General features: G+C 42.4%; 1 protein-coding gene across 1 annotated transcript in view; it reads right to left on the minus strand.

Annotated features, from left to right (window-relative positions):
- ACAD11 (acyl-CoA dehydrogenase family member 11) overlaps positions 1–19,098 on the minus strand; it is a 115,515-nt gene that overhangs the window by 85,596 nt on the left and 10,821 nt on the right. Inside the window, exons 3-7 of the mRNA XM_063452159.1 lie at positions 18,160–18,285; positions 7,947–8,108; positions 5,205–5,369; positions 3,440–3,587; positions 1,983–2,104 (exon numbers count right to left, since the gene is read on the minus strand). Coding sequence (XP_063308229.1) covers positions 1,983–2,104; positions 3,440–3,587; positions 5,205–5,369; positions 7,947–8,108; positions 18,160–18,285 — 723 coding nt within the window. The remainder of the gene's footprint in view (positions 1–1,982; positions 2,105–3,439; positions 3,588–5,204; positions 5,370–7,946; positions 8,109–18,159; positions 18,286–19,098) is intronic.

The raw sequence follows: 19,098 nt of genomic DNA on the forward strand, positions 1-19,098 counted from the left end.
CATGTGTCCTTAAGGGGTTAAAGGAGCACTTTAGTGCCAGGAAACTCATTTTCCTGGCACTATAGGGTTATTAGGTCCCCCTCCCCCTCCTCCCACCCCCCCAACCTCGTGGCCCCCCTCCCACTGGGCTGAAGAGGTTAAAACCCCTTCAGCCACTTACCTTAATCCAGCGCCGGGCTCCCTCAGCGCTGGTGACCTCTCCTCCCCCTGCCGCCGTCAGCACCGAATGCACATTCAAACCACCCATAGGAAAGCATTACTCAATGCTTTCCTTTGGACATCAGCGTGTCCTCAATGCAATTTTTGCATTGAGGATCGTGGAAGCGGCCTCTAGTGGCTGTCAGGGAGACAGCCACTAGAGGCTGGATTAACACTCAATGCAAACATAGCAGTTTCTCTGAAACTGCTATGTTTACAGCTGCAGGGTTAAAACTAGGGAGACCTGGCACCCAGACCACTTCATTGAGCTGAAGTGGTTTGGGTGCCTATAGTGGTCCTTTAATATGAAATATTGCCAAAGTGAACCTAAAAGTAATTGTTGAGGAATTAGAAATAAAGTATCCAGAAGGAAATTAAGTTAAATTCACTAAGGTCCGCTTTAGTAAGAGTGTGGTTTTGTATAATTCTTTACCTCGCAGGAATAATTATAAGACTTTAGCATTAGAGTTGGTCTTGGAGTCCAAGGTAAGGAGTGGAGAGGTAGGCAGAATTAAGGTCACAAGTTGAGGTTCGGTACACAGGAATTACGGGTAAATTTGAGCTCAAACGGCTGTATTGAATCGCTGAAACATTTGAGTGAGTGATTTAATAGTGCTGTGAGTCGGACAAAATAGGTAGGCGTCTGACATCAGACTCAGAGGCAGGGTGATCGATGAAACAGAAGTGCGGTAAGGGGACTGCTGATTGGGTTTTATGACACAAGCCCAAACAATTTAAACAATGAAGATACACCCTAGAGAGCAGTGGTTCCTAACATGTGGTATGCGTATAGGCAGAGGTACAAACCAGTTTCCACAGAGGTACGTGAAAAAAACCCACTATAATGACAGCCGCACTGCACAGGTTGGGAACTGCAGTCTAAGGGGGTCCACTAGGTGGCGCATGCACTCAGGACCACCTCACATACTTAACAGCGTGACTAGGCCCCTGTAATATTGCAGCACTTGGAGAAAGTGAGAGCCTGTCACTTTCCCCAGCTAACACAGACCAAGAAGTGTGGGAGGTGCAGACTGGGAGAGTAGGCATCTAACTCCAAAAGGTCCCAGAAAGCAGAAACCACCCTCCTGAACTCAAAAGGTAGGAAACTAGAGGGAGGCTAACATTTTAGGAAACTGTCTTTGTACATGTATGTATCTGTATCTATGTGTTAGTATCTATGTGCTAAGTGTTTGTATCCCTGTGTCTGTATCATTGTTTGTATTTGTGTGTCTGTGCAGCTGCGTGTTGATGTGTTTCAATGCCTACTGTAAAATATTGGTGGAAAGGGGGTAATGGTCAAGGGCTTCTTTAAAGGGTTTGAGCTAGACCCATTAATACCAGTGCAGGGTCATCCTAATGCTACAGGATACAAAAGACATTTAATACGACTGGATTCACCCAATTGTCTGATAACAGGTTGGGGAAGATCCTTTCCAGTTTCAGCATAAGTGTGCCCCTGCCCACAAAGTAAAGTCCATAAAGACATGGTCCAATATGTTTTGTGTGAAGAAACTAATGTGACATGCACAAAGCCCTGATCTCAAAACTCACTGAAATTTTGGGATGAATTTAAGAACCAGTTGCGAGCTACACCTTCTTTTCCACCATCACTGCCTTAGCTAACAAATGCTCTTTTAGCTAAATGGGCACAAATTCCCACAACCGCAATCCAAAATATTATGGAAATAAATGCAAGAATTTGGTTATATAGAGAACATGTTATAACAATTCTAAAGTAATATTAGTAATGAAATATTAAAAAAAAAAAAAAAAGATATCCTTACTTGCAATATGCCAGCCAATTTAAAAAAGCTAAGAGCAAGGTGGAAATTCCAGTCCGGGATTGGCAAGGAGATACTACGGCAATGACTATAAATATTCAGCAAATCTTCAAATGCAGGCATTCCTAACAAAAATAAAGAAGCTGTAAAATATACAATATGCAAACACAATATATACATTTACAACAGTTAAAAAGAGACTTATGTTTGAGATAGCTTATTGGAAATGAAGGGTAAAATACATAATACCCACTTGAGTAGTAATTTATTTTTCACGGATTAAAGTGTAACTCCAACCACCATGACCACTTCAGTGTTTAAAGAGGCTGTAGTGGTATGAGTCAGTATGTGCAGTTTTTCTGCTTGAAACCCTGCACATACTGAATTATTTGTAATTGTATGCTAGGTGATACACATGGCATTGGCAGCCCAGAACTCTGTTCCAGGCTGCCAGTGTCAATGTTGTGCGTGCGCACAGCACGCTGACAACAGATGTAGAAATATACTTCCTTGCAGGTGCAAGGGATTGCTTCCCTCCATTCCTCCTAGTGTGTGGTCCCTCCATTGCCCTAAGAATTATTTTTAAAGAAACCTCCCACCCTCCCTACAGAGCATGTGCTCTGAGCTGGAGAAATGGACCAAAGACAGGCTTCTCTATGAGACACCTGTGATTGGATCACGTGAGGCCCCAGTGACATTGGTCGGGGTATATTAGATCAGCCCCAGAATTAGCTCTGAATTCCAGATAAATAAAACACAATTTTTTTAATGCAAACGGGATGGGGAAGGGTGGCTTCTTCACAATACCCTATAGGGAATTTTACACCGGAATAGTTTTGCCCTCCAAAAGGGCTGGAGTAACCCTTTAAATCACTTTCCAATATTAAGTACCTTAAAGGACCACTATAGTGCCAGGAAAACACACTCATTTTCCTGGCACTATAAGGTCCCTAGGTCCCCCCCACCCTTAGGGTCCCCCTCCCGCCAGGCTCTAGGGTGAGGAAGGGGTTCATCACATACCTTTTTGCCACCGCCGGGCTCCCTCGGCGGTGGGGACTCTCTGCCTCCTTTCCCCGTCATTGGTTGAATGCGCATTTGCGGCATTCGAAAGCATTCTCTAGCAGGGAAGCGTCTCTAGCGGCTGTCAATGAGACAGCCACTAGAGGCTGGATTAACCCATTTGTAAACATAGCAGTTTCTCTGAAATGGTTAATCCTAAATGGACCTGGCACCCAGACCACTTCATTGAGCTGATGTGGTCTGGGTGCCTATAGTGGTCCTTTAATGAGAGGCCTGTGAATCCCACTGGGGTCTCCTAAATTTTTGTTACTTAGAGTTTTATTTTTTTATTTTAAATTAGATTAGTGAGATCTATACTTACTTTGTATGTCATGCCTTTACCTCAATAAAAAAAATGATTGTTTTAAAAAAAATAAAAAATTTAGCTACATATTTCTTACCAGTTATCTCACTAAACTTTTTGTCAGTGCTGAGTCCAAATAACGGGACTTCTGAGGGCCAAAAATAAGGTGAACAGAAGTAAGCCAAATCAGACACTGGATGTCCAATGGTGGATAATTCCCAATCAAGAACCGCAATCACACGAGCCTAAAATTATGTAAAAATACCAGGAATAGCTTGAACATTCAACTTAATGAGTAAGATTCAACATGACGATATTAATAATAGCAAAACACCTAACTAAATAACAAAAAACTGATCTATTAACAGAACAAAAAAGAATCACGGAAATAACTTTTTTCAAAGGCATAGGAAATTAAAAAAAAGAGAGAGATTAATAAATATGAGAAGCATCATTAATAACGTTTACACAATCTAATGGACTTCCTAGGTTCAAAACCTAGTACATCGTAATGTAGTAGTTTTGGTGCATATATGCTATCACTTTTCTCTGGCAGTTTAAAACATGGAGTTCAACATGGGCTGTACCATTTGAGGGGCTACGAAAGAAGCTTGAATTGGCTCACTAGACATTATTTTCTACGCTGGCTATTGCATACTACACCATTTAGCATCTATTTGTGGTTTTCTTTTACAAGTACCTCTACATATGATGTTATCCTAATGACACACATTTTACAAATAATTCCACCTGTGCTCTTTCCATAGAGCTACCATTGGCTTTATCAAATATCTACAATCAAGATTTTGTATTCATTTGAAGTGTTGTTATATTTAGGTGTAGATATCCATTATTGTTATTGTATGCAAATGCTGTTTGTAAGAACCTGTATCTTCTGTTAAAATATTCTATTGTGAGCAACTTCATAAATTTTTCTGTTACGGTTTGTTTTTGTTTTTGTAGGGAGAGCGTATACAAACGTGGTTGTTAATACTTACTCCTGTTTGAATTATCATTATGCACTTGACCTACATTCCTATTTCTTATATACTAAGGAGTTTAGAAGAAAGAAAAAATGTGGACACAATGATAAAGCATAGTGTACGCTGCACTGACAGAACTGTAATAAACCGTTTACACCCATAAGACTAATACAATTCCATGTGACCAAGCCAAAGCAGCAACTCAAATGCTGAATGGAGTCCAGTATCAGGTGGCATGAGCTTAATCTTTACTTGTAGTGATCACAAGGCAACTATTTTCTAAGTGAAGGTCAGTCTGTTTATAGAGACATCTTGAAATATTTGTCAGAAGAACCAAGGCAAATAAACACCACTAAACGTGCTACAAGTAACCAGTCTGGCCAACATTACAGTTTATTGTATTATGACTGGAGAAATGTAGTTAGCACAAATTCTTATGAGACTTTTAACCAAGTTCCGATTTCAGCTTCTATTGATGTCCATTAATGCCAATTACTAAAACCACATGTTTTTTTTCCCTCTCGTTATCCTGTCTTTGCAAATAGTCTTTCAGAGCCTCAAACGAGAAGCACAGGGTTATTCACTAGAGTGAGAATTGTTGGGAATTTCAAATTTAAGGCCAAAATAGTCAAACTGGGAAATAAATTCCCCAAGTCAGCTATGCTTCCAGTTTATCTATGCTAGCCTTACAATGTAAATTCATTTTGAACAATGCTCACTTTAGTGAATGACCCTGGTAGATTTACTCTAATGTTGGTCTAGAAATGCTGATGCAGCTCTTACTGACTGATGTCAACAAGTGAAAGAAATATCGGTAGTAAATATGGTAATAGGGCCTTATGGTGAGTTTCGTCTGGATATAGGAAACATGCGCCATACCTCTGTTGGATGGAAAATGACATTATCAATCCTGAAATCTCCATGTATCAAGGACTCTTCATTATCGTTGCTTGGTAAGTTATCCATTAACCACTGGGCCAGCTGATTCATTGCTGGAATATCTGTATGTGCGCTTCGCTCATACTGTTTGGTCCAGGTGATTACCTGTAAAACACCAGGAAAAATTATGTAATATATACAACAACACTTACACTGCTTTCAGAAGATAGTTTTCGTAGTAGTTGCTTTTCAGTACTGCAACAACACATTTATATTGAGCGTATACGCATTTATGTGGGCAGTCTAACATAACAATGTAGGCATACTGTCACGTATTCATCTGCACATAAAAATGTGATTACCGTATATACTTGTGTATAAGTCGATCTCGTGTATAAGTCGAGTGCAGTTTTGTGACCAACAATTGTGAAATATGCTATGCCTCGTGGATAAGTTGAGGGTAAAACTTGGGGCTATGAAATTCTGTGATTTTTATAATTATATACACACACACACTCCGCATTATATACACACACACTCTGCATTATATACACACACACTCTGTGTGTATATAATGCAGAGTGTGTGTGTTTGTGTGAATGTAGTGTGTGTGAACTGGGTGGGGGGAGGGCATTTTTATTATTTTTAATTTAATTTTTATTTATTTTTTTAATATATTTTGCATTATTATTTTATTATTTAGTTTTTTTTTTAGTCCCCCTTTCCTGCTTGTTAACTGGTCAGGGAGGGGGGCTATCTTAATCCCTGGTGGTCCAGTGGCATGGGCTATGCAGTGGGGGAGCCGGCAGCAAGCTGATACATACCTTTGTAGCAGCTCTGGTCAGCTCCCTTCACCTCCATGCAGCTCCCAGTGTAAATCTCGCGGTCTGATGGCCGCGGGTCTTGCGAGACTTACACTGGGAGCGGACAGGGGAGCTGCACGGAGGTGAAGGGAGCTGACCGGAGCTGCTAAAAAGGTATGTAACAGCTTGCCGCCAGCCCCCAACAGGACCGCCGGACTTGTAATGAGCCCGGCGGTCCTGGTTTGTATTATGGCAATGTAAGTTGCCAAAATACAGACCTTGACTCGTGTATAAGTCGAGTGGGGCTTTTTCAGCACAAAAAATGGTCTGAAAAACTCGACTTATACTCAAGTATATACGGTAATGACATTTACTGTCTTGACAGAAAAAGTTGTGCCGAGCAGCAATCAATCCACAGGAGGGTTTGTGCGGAGCAGCAATCATGCAAATAGGAACCTGGTAACTGCCTTTAGGGTCAAAGGTCGGTTACAACCAATCAGATCCACAGGCGGGGTATTTTGGCCCAGTTCTCCTCTTGCTCTGTGCCCTGTCGTGGTTTCCCTTGTGGTTGTCCGAGAGCGCGTTATTGATTCTGTTTTTTCTGGTTATTTGACTTTGACTTCCCTGTTTTCTGGCATCCCTGGCCCCTGGCTTTTCTTTATCGTTGTGTCTCTTTCTGTATCCCTTAATCTCGACTATTTCTGACTATTCTTTGGTACGTTAGTCCGGCCATTCTAAGGTCCGGTATACGTTACCCATCAGTCCTCTGTGTTACACAATTCTACGTGCTGGATCATACTGTAATCCTGACACATAAATCAGCAAACATGCAAATAACTTTGCATAACCAGAGAAATAAGGAACATTTTATATGGAATTACAATTTAGAGACCTAGATATAAAAATATATATAAAAAAAAAAAAAGATTGGCATGTTATATGCTAGAGTCAAAAGACTGCTACCAATAAAAAAACAAAACAAAAAAAAACACAACTTTTTTTTTGCCTAACAATGTGGCTCTAACGTACTGTATAACATTACATAATAGTATTTTACCCACCAATCCAATCTACCTTAATTTAAATGATTTCTAGCTCATCATATACGGTTTATGTTTGAATCAAATGCAATACATAGTAAAAGTATCAAGATAATTTGTATTTCTATTAACATACCTTTTTTTTTTTTTTTCATATTTTTATACAACTTTGGGGTTAAACTGTTTAGGAACTTCTCAAGGGAAGATGGCACTCTGACTCCAGCCCCAATAACAACTTAATAAACTCTATTCCTTCAAATTTTCATTTCACTATTTCTTTAAAGGAAATTAAGTGGTCTTTAAAGGACCACTATTTCTTTAAAGGAAATTAAGTGGTAATGAAGTGGTCTGGGTGCCAGGTCCATCTAGTGTTAGAGAAACTGCTATGTTTCAATAGGGTTAAACAAGCATCTAGTGGCTGTCTCACTGACAGCCGCTAGAGGCGCTTCCGCGCTTCTCACTGTGATTTTCACAGTGAGAAGACGCCAGCGTCCATAGGAAAGCATTGAGAAATGCTTTCCTATGGACTGACTGAATGCGCGCGCGGAAGATATCGGAAGAGGGAGGAGACTCCCCAGCGCCGAGGGAGCCCGGCGCTGGAGGAAGGCAAGAATTTAACCCATTTCTCCCCCTTCAGCCCAGCGGGAGTGGGACCCAGAGGGTGGGGGGGACCCAAAGACCCTATAGAGCCAGGAAAAACAAGTTTGCTTTCCTGGCACTATAGTGGTCCTTTAAGTTTTCATTTCTCTACAATGCAGTGTTTAGTGAATTAATTTCAAAGAATTGTTAGACCCGGAATACCTTAATAGTGAAGCATTGGCCAATAACTGAAGTTTATCCACAGCAATGGCAGCCTTGCGGTGAGTGAAGGGTCCAAATTTACTTGTTACAATTTTTACCTGTCTCTTACAGTATCCTTTCCCTATGCCATATCCAGTTAGATTCAAGGTACGTATATCAAATGAATGCAGACGGGCCAGCGTTTCAGTGAGCGCAACATATAAGGCAGTTCTCTCCGCAGGTCTGACATCGGGTAAAGTTATATCTCTAAAGATACGTCCCTAGCAAGATTTAAGGAAAAGAAAAACAGACAAACATTTCACAAAGCAGGACAAGAAAAGAAAGAAAACAATTTCTCATATAAATATTTTTACCCCATAAATGACCAGTAGAACAAAAGTAACAATACCGATGACTGGCTCAACGAGTGGAATTCTTATACAATTATATTTTTGATGTTTTAGAGTGTATTCATTCTGCTAAACACTTCTGGTAAAACATACATTTATTGATAGAGCCGAATAAGGTGCACTGCCATTTTAAATAAGCAATAAGTCATTTTTCTGCTGTTTATGCTAATTATTTCCCATGATTCTTCTGTAATTCTTGCAAGTCAACATTTCAGTTCAGGAAGATGAAGCTAACTTCAACATGATCTTTTTTGGCACACTTTTTTTTTTTTTTTCCTGGGCAATCTTTGTTTTATTGAGGTAAATGTGAAAACATGGCAAGCAATCAGAAATACAGTATACATTCTACAGGATTTGCTAGATAAGTCATGATAGCTTGGTGGTACCTCATTTTTTAAAACTATAAAGACATGCAGAGACAGGTTAAATCAACATGTCTAAATAAACATGACATGACATATGCCAATTCAAGGAGGTATGATGTGGTGCAAATGCGAGAGACATGTGAAGCATTTCTTAGTTTTAAACTCGCTTAAATGAGTCTAGCTAGATTGAGGCGTCTACAGACAATTGTGCTCAAACGTTTGCATGCCCTTCAATTGGTAATATTTGTACCATTTTTAAGAAAACATGAGTGAGCAGGCAAATATACAATTCTTTTCTTTCTTATGGGATTCATTTTTATATGTATGTTATAACAGAATGGCACAAACATAAAACATGGCAACAAAGAAAAAAATGAAATGACCCCTGTTCAAAAGTCTGCACACCCTTAGTTTTTAGTACTGTGTATTGCCCCCTTTAGCATCAATGACCGCGTGCAGTCTTTTGTAATAGTCGTCTATGAGGCCCCTAATTCTTGCAGGTTGTATAGATGCCCACTCGTCTTGGCAAAATGCCTCCAGGTCATGCAAAGTCTTTGGTCGTTTTGCATTAACCCTGCGTTTGAAATCTCCCCAGAGTGGCTCGATAATATTAAAGATAGGAGGCTGTGATGGCCACTCCAGAACCTTCACTTTTTTTCTGTTTTAACCACTGGAGGGTGAACTTGACCTTGTGCTTAGGGTCATTGTAATGCTAGAAAGTCCAAGAGCTTACCATGGGCAACCTTTGTGCAGAAGAATGCAAATTGTCTTCCAGTAATTTCTCATAACATGCTGCATTCATTTTCCCATCAATTTTCACTTACTTCCCCAAACCTTTAGAGCTCACACACCGCCCAAAACATCAGTGAGCCACCATCATGCTTCACAGTCGGGATGGTATTCTTTCACTATAGGCCTTGTTGACCCCTCTTAAAACATAGTTATACGAAGAAAATGAAAAGAATTAACCTAGGGCCAAAATTTAACCCTTAAATGGTGAATATCATAGAGAATAAACAAAAAAAGAAAGAAAAAAGAAAGAAAAAAATGCCATTCTACCTGTGTATGATTTACTGAGAAGATTATAGGCTTAAAAAGTAACTTTTAATAACTTAAAAGTTACTTTTTAAGCCTATAATCTTCTCAGTAAATCATACACAGGTAGAATGGCATTTTTTTCTTTTTTTCTTTATTCTCTTAAAACATAGCGCTTATGGTTGTGACCATAAAGTTCTATTTTGATCTTGTCACTCCAAATTACAGTATGACAGAAGCTGTGAGGAGTGTCAAGGTGTTGTCGGGCATATTGTAACTGGGCTTTTTTGTGGCATTGGCGCAGTAAAGGCTTCTTTCTGGCAACCCGATCATGCAGTTCATTTTTGTTCAAGTATCGTCATAATTTTCCACTTCTTAATAAGTGATTGAACAGTACTGAATGGCATTTTCAAGGCTTTGGATATCTTTTTATATCCTTTTCCATCTTCATAAAGTTCCATTACCTTGTTACACAGGTCTTTTGACAGTTGTTTTCTGCTCCCCATGACACCGCATCTAGCCTGCTCAGTGCATCCACGTGAAAGCTAACAAACTCATTGACTATTTATACACAGACACTAATTGCAATTTAAAAAGCCACTGGTGTGGGAAATTAACCTTTAATTGCCATTTCAACCTGTGTGTGTCACCTTGTGTCTCTGTAACAAGGCTAAACATGGTTATGTAAACTTTTGATCGGGGCCATTTGGGTGATTTCTGTTATCATTGTGATTTAAAAAGGAGCCAAACAACTATGTAATAATAAATGGCTTAAATATGGATAATAAATGGCTTCATATGATCAGTATCCTTCAATAAAACACATTTTTTTGCATGATTAGTCAGATTTTCAAAATCAATTCAAAACTGCACAATTTCTGCCAGGGTATGCAACCTTTCGAGCACAACTGTATACTACACTTTGATGTGTTTTCCCTATATTTTTATGTTATAGGATTTGGAAGTGTCAGTAAAATACCTGTAACATTGGGTAAATATAAACACTAGTGGCACTGTCACATTCTCTACATGTATATTGTATCATTTGTAAGACGTGTAAAAGGGTGACATTATATTTGTGTGAATTAAGCTGCACTGGGCTTTATGCTCATTAGTGCCTAAATTACCTTTAAATGTTTTCGTTTTTTATGTTTAGCCATCACTATTTGGTCTATCACAAAGTCACTTCCAACATATGAAATTCAGGAACTGTCTGTTCACATGCTGCCTAATGTATCGCACCCCTTGACAGATGCCATTGTAACAATATAATCAATGTTATTCACTTCACCGGTCAGTGGTTTTAATGTTGTGGATGATCAGTGTATCTTTTAATATGTATTTGTGAGGTATCAAAATCAAATCAAATGTAGAATACACTTCTCCATCATGCAATTGATTGCCTCCATTTTGGCTCGCTGACAATCACTGTTATAAGTTCTGTCCTTTGCACCTGACAGCAAGCATACAGAAAACATTCTGAGAGGAGGAGAAACGGTTCAGTTTCTAGTCTCTCTCTCTCTCTCTCTCTCTCTCTCTCTCTCTCTCTCTCTCTCTCTCGCTCTCATTTTCAATGTTTGCCTTGACAAAAAGATGTGGGATGCAATTTGCAAAATCATGAAATAGGCTCTGTCACCAAATCTTTATCTAATCTGCTTAAGCAAGGTTCTGTTTCAATTATAAATTCAATAGTAGAATTAATCCCACATAAGGGCAAACAACAGACATCATGGGCAGAGGTGATAACATTAACTGCTGCCAAATATTGGGAACAGATAATCAAAAATAAATGGAAGGGGCAAGAAGGCAGTATAATCATATAGGGGACATAAGTAAAAAAAAAAAAAAGGGGAGGGAGGGAGAAATTGCAGTATGCCAGAGATATATATCGTAACAAGTTAATGGCCATTTTTAAAAGACATCTTCAGAAACCAAAGCCACTTGATATCAATCACTTCAGCCAGAGTCCACCTGTGCTTTCTAACATTTAAGGGTTAAACCGTTTTCGAAAGGTTTCACACTGAGTTGGAGTCTGAGGCACTGGTCCTTTTTTTTCTGAAACATTACTGACTATGGACAGCCAGGGTTAAGCTGGGAGCATCATCTGACACTCTCTCAGCTTAGTACAGCTGCTTCCACATTTGAGAGTACTGTGGAACTCCACTCAAGTATTATACTGTTGGAAATTTAAGGTGGTTTTGGTGCCCGGAGTAGTCCTTTAAGGTTTTATTCAATATATCTATGTCTATGTATCTATCCATCACTATTTGGCCTTTCACAAAGTCACTTTGTGATTTCCAGAGTAACTTCCCTATCAAATTTACTCTATGCCGAGTCAGCCAAAGTATATATAAGCCAAGCTATGAAAGTGCTTTCCTATGACACAAACCTGACATTAACTGGTTTGAGCAACACCTATGAAAAATATAGGTGTATTAACATTGTTTATATGTTGTAATTAAAATTAAATAAAAATAAAAGCTTAGTTACCAACAAGCTGATTAAAAGGCATCAATCTGGGGGGCGGGGCTGTACCTCATGGAGGCTGGACGCATTTTCAAAGCGCTCCTCACTCAAATTCTGAAAATAGCTGAAATATCGACTCCCAGCACGCTGAACCGCCACAATCTGTGACCTGCCAGTCAACAGAACTGAAAGAGTTAACTCTCACTGCAAACGCAGCGCTCTTACCCTCTCATGCTCCTGAGGTTCAAGTGAGGCCTGGTGAATTTGCTGCCTGGGAGAGGCGGACGCTCTCCTCAGTCTCGTAAGGCTCCATCCTCACGAGCTACCTACTTATGCAGGGTCCCGTTCCTAAGAAGTCACCCACACGGCCGGAAAACCACCCACCGTTGGCGGTGACAAAACACTGAGGCCTACAGGTGCCCCCCTTACAGGAAGAGGGATAAATACCACCGAGCCCAAAGCTCGGAGATGCGGGCCTCTGCACAGGCCTGCGGCTGGAGAGGGGACTTACCTGGCATGCACAGCACCTTTACCTTCAATGCTCCCACCATGTATACCATGTCTACTTCCCTAGCCTGGGAATCGGCTGATTGTGGATATTTTTTTTTTTTAATTCATATTTACTCATGTTTTTTTTTTTTTTAATTCTTTATTTTGTTTGTGCGTTATTTGGTTTCATGCAATATATTGACAAATACAAAAGTTTAGAATATGCATTTCACGGTATGTAGTCAAGTTGTTCAGCACATATTTTTCTTTTTTATAACATGTTGCATTACGGTTGCGAGTATTAGTGCTTACATATGTTTCTGGGTGTATAACCCTTAATGTAGTAGTGTTAGCCCCTATTTCTGCTCTTCGTAGTTAGGGTCACATGGTTGTACTCCTGATAAGGCTATGTATTACTATGTGTAAGTGCACTAGTTTGTGGCGTTCATGAGAAGTCATGGGTGGTCTACCCGTGGTGCTACTTTGGCTGTGGTCAATCTCTGTGAGCCAGTCGGCTATAACATAGCGTCATCGTGGGGTCACGGCTCATACCACGGTAGTGGGGGCCTCTAACCTAGGGGGGCTCGGGGGGGGGGGGAGGTGTAGGTAGCTTGGCTGGAGTTTCCCTTCGTTAGTGAGGTCTCGTATGATTATCACTGTGTGTGTGACTATCACTGAGTGCGTGGGTGAATGATTGGCACGGAGTGTGCGGGTTAATAACAGAGGTAGTAACAAGTAAAACAAAATAACTAAACAGATATATAAGAAGAGTAACAGTTCAGTGTGCGGGTATATTAGAGTCCGCTGGAGCCGGGTTTGCTATGTCTGCTTGCAGGTTGTGTCAGGTTTCCGAGCCGGTGCTTGGGGATCGGGGGGGGGTAAATGGTCTCGTGGTGGCTGGATCTCCCATCCGGGATGGTCCTGTCTGGGCTGTTATCTGGGGAGCATCCGATAGTCCCAAAAGTGTAAGGACTGCAAGTATGTATGCCTCCGATGTGGCTCTATGAATAGTCCCGTTGTGCGGAATCAGCAGGGTCCGCGGCATGCCCCATCTGTACTGCATGCCTGCGGTTCTCAGGCGGCTTGTTAAGTGTTTTATTGATCTCCGCCAGTGTAGTGTCGCTCGAGTGAGGTCTTGAAAGAAGAACAGGTTGGAGTTTTCGAACGGTAGGGGAGTCTTGCCTTTGATTGCTGCCAGTATTGCCGCTTTATCATGTGTTGTAGCACATTTTAGTATAACGTCTCTAGCCTCCGCGGCTGGTGTGTTGTTCCCTGCTGGCAGACGAAATACGCCCTCTAGGGTGAGTTTTCTGGCTGCAGCTGGCGGTAGTATGGAGGTTAGGAGCCTCCTCACGAAGTGGGGTAACTCCTCTGGGGTGATTCTTTGTGGGACTCCCCTAAGCTTAATATGATTGCGACGCAGGCGGTCCTCCTGGGTGGCCACCTGAGTCGCAAGTGCTTGGTGGGCTGTCTGCAGGGATTGCAGGGCTGCGGTGAGATTTGATGTCCCACTTGTCAGTGATTGTATGTCCCCTTCCATGGCACTCACCCTCTCCGCGGTTTTACGTACGTCCGTCTTGAGAGTGCCAATATCCGCAGCTAGCAGGGATTGAATCTCCTGCATCCATGTTTGTAGGTCTTGTTTTGTAGCAAAGGTGTTCTCGCTCAGCTCTGTGCCAGCCAGGGGTGAGTTGTCTCGCTTGTCCTCAGGCCTTAGCTCCGGTGAGTGAGCCCGCTCTGATAGAGCTGGCGGGAGGCCTACTGTGGAGGATCTCGTGGCGGCCATTTTGGAGGGTGCGTGTCGTTGCAGCATTTCCCCGATGTTTGGTTGGTCTGCTTCCGATACCGGGTGCTGTTTTTGCGTGCGGCGCCCCATGGTTGCAGTGGGGCTGCTGTGTGTTGTGGTGACCGTCTCCTCCAAGTCTGGGCGGTATTCCGTCCCGATGCTGTCTAGGAGAGTCTCCAGGCCGTATCTCGTAGGAGTGAGGTAGGCCCGGTGTTTTCGTTTCTTTTTTTTTATTTTTTTTTTTTTTAAATTCTTTATTTTTTCGTGCATATAGGTTCAACAGAAAAGCTCATGGTACCCCAAAGGCAATCCACTCGCTTACATCATTGACATTTCTTACATGGGGGTTTAAATTACATGAGCACATTTTTATAGTTATGGTGAACATCAGTAAGGATAAAACATGAAAGCCAGTAAAACATGAATAGGGAAACCACGGCTGTGATTACAAAATAGGTGTTTGTCTTTGTTCGCCTACCTAGTCTGAGTAAAGATGTGTTGCTTACTTCGCAACTGTGCGCTGCCCTGCTATGTGTGGCTCGTCTCATGGTATGCCATCATTCATAGCCACTCAGGCTAAGCTACTGAGAGGCGGTTAGGTGGTGTCACGATGCGGTTTAAATAGGCCGAGAATTTAACAAGCAGGGAAGTGTCACATTGTGTCTTCTGTGTTGCGTTAAGTGCATGTCTGCAAATCTCGGGTGGGCCGTACAAGGCTTGAGCTAACGCTAGTGCAGGTGGAACGTGGGGTTATGTACAAGTCGTGGCTAGTTATAGCCTTTGCATCGTTTTGGTTAGATAGTGGTTTCAATGGTGTAAATCAACACATCAGTTACAGGGTAAGGCAGACAAATTCTTGGTGCAGATCAGCATATTGACCTGGTAAGGTGCCACCGTTAACCGCCTAGTTAACCAAGGTACATTTTGTGTGCATGAGATAAAAACAAAAAGAAAAAACAAGAACACTAGGTAAAACATTGCCAACAAATAACATAAGATGCCTAGAGATGGCGTTAAGAGTAAAGGGATGGCCGCCTCAAGTGCCGTCTATCAGTCTTGGTTCTAACTCCCTGGATTACACGTGTAGGGCTAGTCACTAGCAGCTGCTTCGTGCAGTAGCCCACTTGTCAGTCCCTATATGTGTCGATGTGAGATCCTAGCTTAGAGGGCGAATATTAAAGGCCCATGGGCGTCATACCATAGGGGTATGTAAGGGGGAGGCTTCGGCAGCACTTTCAGCGCCGTTAGTTATGAGTATGCGGTCAGCGTGTTGGGTGGCAGGTCTGTGCATGGGACCTAGAGGATATGGACTAACGGGTCCTCTCGCTAAATAGCCCTGGTCGATTCGTGGAGTTTAGGGTGCTCCCTGTGGAGGGAAGAATGTCTGTGGCAATTCGGGAGAATGTACAGCACATAACGTGCAGCAGTGCTATGAGCTGTAAAGCCCGCTTTACAGTGGAGTGAGCTATGTGTAATGGTATCCCATGCTGCCGACCTGCGGGACCGGCCTGTAAGGAGAGTTGGGTCTCTCACTCACAGAGTAGTTTAAGTAGCAGGCTGTCCGCGCCCCCCCCGGGTCCCAAGCATTAAGTGCCGAAGAGGTATTCATCGGTGCTATCTAGGGGTATGAGTATAACTGCCCCGTAAAGTGTATATAGTCTTGTGTAGTCTGATTACGCTAAACGGTAATACCTAAAACAGAAGGCTAAGGTTTATGCTAGTCAAGGTACGGGAGAAAAAAGTAGGTTAGCATAACATCTAAAATGAATACTCTACTTTGAGCATAACTTATCAATTTCAAGGTTTGGAGTTAGTTGAGCTCCAGCAGTCAATGATAGGTGGCGGAATGCCTTATTTCGCCCCTTCCAAGTGTGGAATGGCAGGCAGCGAGCTCAGCCAGCAATAGGTTGTGACAGTCCCAAAGTCTTTAAGTGGTGATCGCTGCGTATGCCTCCGGCGTGGAGCTTTGGGGGATAAATGGGACACTCCGGTCCGGGTCCCATGTATGGGTGCGGTTGTGAAGGCTGTGGTCATTTGCGTTGATAGGCCCCGTCAGGGTCAGTTGTTCGCAGGGTAGGTGCAGAAGTTGCAAGAAGGCCGGGGCGTCTTGGATGTCCTGAATGCTATGTGAGTCCGCACCCTTCGTGACTGTGAGTGTCCTGGAAGGCCGCCATCTGTAATCCACTTTGTGTTCACGGAGGATCAAGGTGAGTGGCTTTAGCGATCTACGCCAAGGTAGGGTGCCATTAGACAGATCCGGAAAGAGCGAAATATCCATGTTTTCAAATCGGAAAGGGGTTTTGGTTCGGAAGGCTGATAGAATCATCGCCTTTTGGCTGCTGTTGTTGAGTTTTAGGATGATGTCTCTTGTGGTGTTATTGGGCGCATTTGGTGGTTTGGGGATCCTGAATATCCCTTCCGGGGCAATCGTTGTGCGCTTTCCCTGTGGCACTATAGCGTGTAGCATGCGTTCTATTAATTTTGGCAACTCGGCCTCAGCAATGTCCTCGCTGACTCCCCTGACTTTTATGTTGGGTGCCCTCCTGGCGTCTTCAAGCGCCGCGAGGCGATTCTCAAGTTGCCGGTTATGTTGTTCCAGTAAAGTGTGTTGCAAGGCGGTGATGTCTTGGGCTTGGGTCAGTGTAGTACCCTCCAGTTGGGAGATGTGGCCTGTCAGGCCCTGCAGATCCGCTCGGAGCGCTCCGACTTCCTCGTGAAAGCTATGTTTCAGGTCCGCCATGAGTTCCTTCATGACCGCCACAGTGAGCAGTTCAGCTTCGGCCTCTTTACCACAGCGTTGTGCCTTCCGTGGTGGGTCTGGGGGCCGTTGGTAAACCGCTTCGTCTGCATCGGATAGGTCCTCTGAGAAATCCGAGCACCCGCCGTGTTGGGCCGCCATGTTAGCCTTAGTGTTACCGCGCGCCTGTATCCACATCTCCCCTATCGTGAGGCCCGGGGTGGGTCTGTGTGGCACTGATTTCTTCCCCTTTCTCCCCATTGAGTGTTGGGGTAGTTGCTGGTATGCAAGATTGAGGATTGCGGGGTATTTTGCTCGATTTTGCACGTTTTTCGTCGTTTGGGGCCCGGAGCTCCCTCAGCATGCGTCCAGTCGCTTCAGCGTGCAGCCCGGTGTTTTAGTTTCACCTTTCCCGGCTTCGTTTGGTGAAAGAAGGGCATTAGTCGACACCTCTCGGTTACCCAATGCTCGGAGTGGGGTTGATGTCTGCGAGAGGGTTAAGATGCTCGTGATATTCACAAGATTATCGTTGCGAGGTCGGGAGCTGTTGGAGATGGCATCCGTTCAACTCAGCTCCCAAGCCCCGCTCCGATTGTTGATATTTTATTCTGGGTACTCCTACCAAATATTACATTGAGTTTCAAGTCGCCAAACTTGCCCATCCTAGCTTTGACAAGCCCTCATTTAAACCAAGCATTTTTTGATGGTGTACATCTACTAACTACTGTTACCAAGCTGTTAGTGCAGGGCCTCCTGTTCTCCTCCTTATCCTTTTTTATTAAAACCAGTACCCAGTGGCACTACAACTATATTGTTTAATATGGCAGTTCAGCATGTCTTCATTATTAGTTAACCCTTTGTGCCTACTCATGTTTTATCTTGTTTTTTTTAATAAAAGCGCAATATTTTTTCTTTGGCAATTTCTACTACACGTATATCCACGACTATTATACATGATACTGCAAAAATGTCAATGCAAGCTCTGTATGTATACCAATGCGCTATAAAAAGAAAGAATGTAAAAAAAATATAAAAGGCACCAACCTGCACATGCTCCATCACAAAGAATTCAGTTCCAACAACTTTAACATCGTTACAGTACAGTAATGGCCTTGGGACAGGAAAGCCTGCCGCATATAATGCCTGCTCCACCTGATATTCACGGTCAACCTAATTTAAAAAAACACAAGTTTAAGAAAAGCTTTATATTTAACCATTATATACAGAATACAGTACTCTCAACTTTAAAGCCGGTAAATCTTTGAAAAAACAAAAAACAAAAAAAGAAAATAAACACAACTAAAAATTTTTGATATAAAATATGATCATATATTGCATAAGCCTGTGACAAATGTACCAGCCTAATGATTGCTCTTGTGAAATTAACCCACTTTGCATGGGAAATCCTTTGAAAATAAAATTTACCTTGCTAAGTCAAGTGTTTAAAAATTTCACTGGCTTTAAAATTAGCTAATTTCAAGTGGAGTGCGCTCTATTTTGTATATTATATTTATTAGAATTCCATTATACACATACATACATACATGTCCTAGTCTTCCCAAAATGAGTGGGAGTTACACTGACATTGATGCTATTCTCATGCAGGACTGAGACATGTTCCCCTTTCACCCCCTACACTCAGAATCGGATTACTCATAAGGCATAAGTACTCCCTCATGGTCCACCAGCACTTCTCAATGACTCAAGTGCCTCAGCCAGCTTTCATTAATCGAGCGCCAGACAGCAAGGGAGATCTTAAAGTGGTCAGCTCTACTTGGTCCAGATCAAACTTCCCTCACCAGATTACCAGTGGTTCTGCTCTCAGGATTCCTCTACCAGACCATCAAGGAAAGGTAAGCTGGAGAGGGGCAAAACACGCCACAAACACAAACAACGGTTAGACTATTCCACAACATTCAGACACCACACACACACACACAAACAACACTCGACCAGCACTCAAAGGCACATTCAGTCTCCCAC

This window comes from Pelobates fuscus, chromosome 4, assembly GCF_036172605.1.
Source record: "Pelobates fuscus isolate aPelFus1 chromosome 4, aPelFus1.pri, whole genome shotgun sequence".
Classification (NCBI taxonomy): Eukaryota; Metazoa; Chordata; class Amphibia; order Anura; family Pelobatidae; genus Pelobates; species Pelobates fuscus.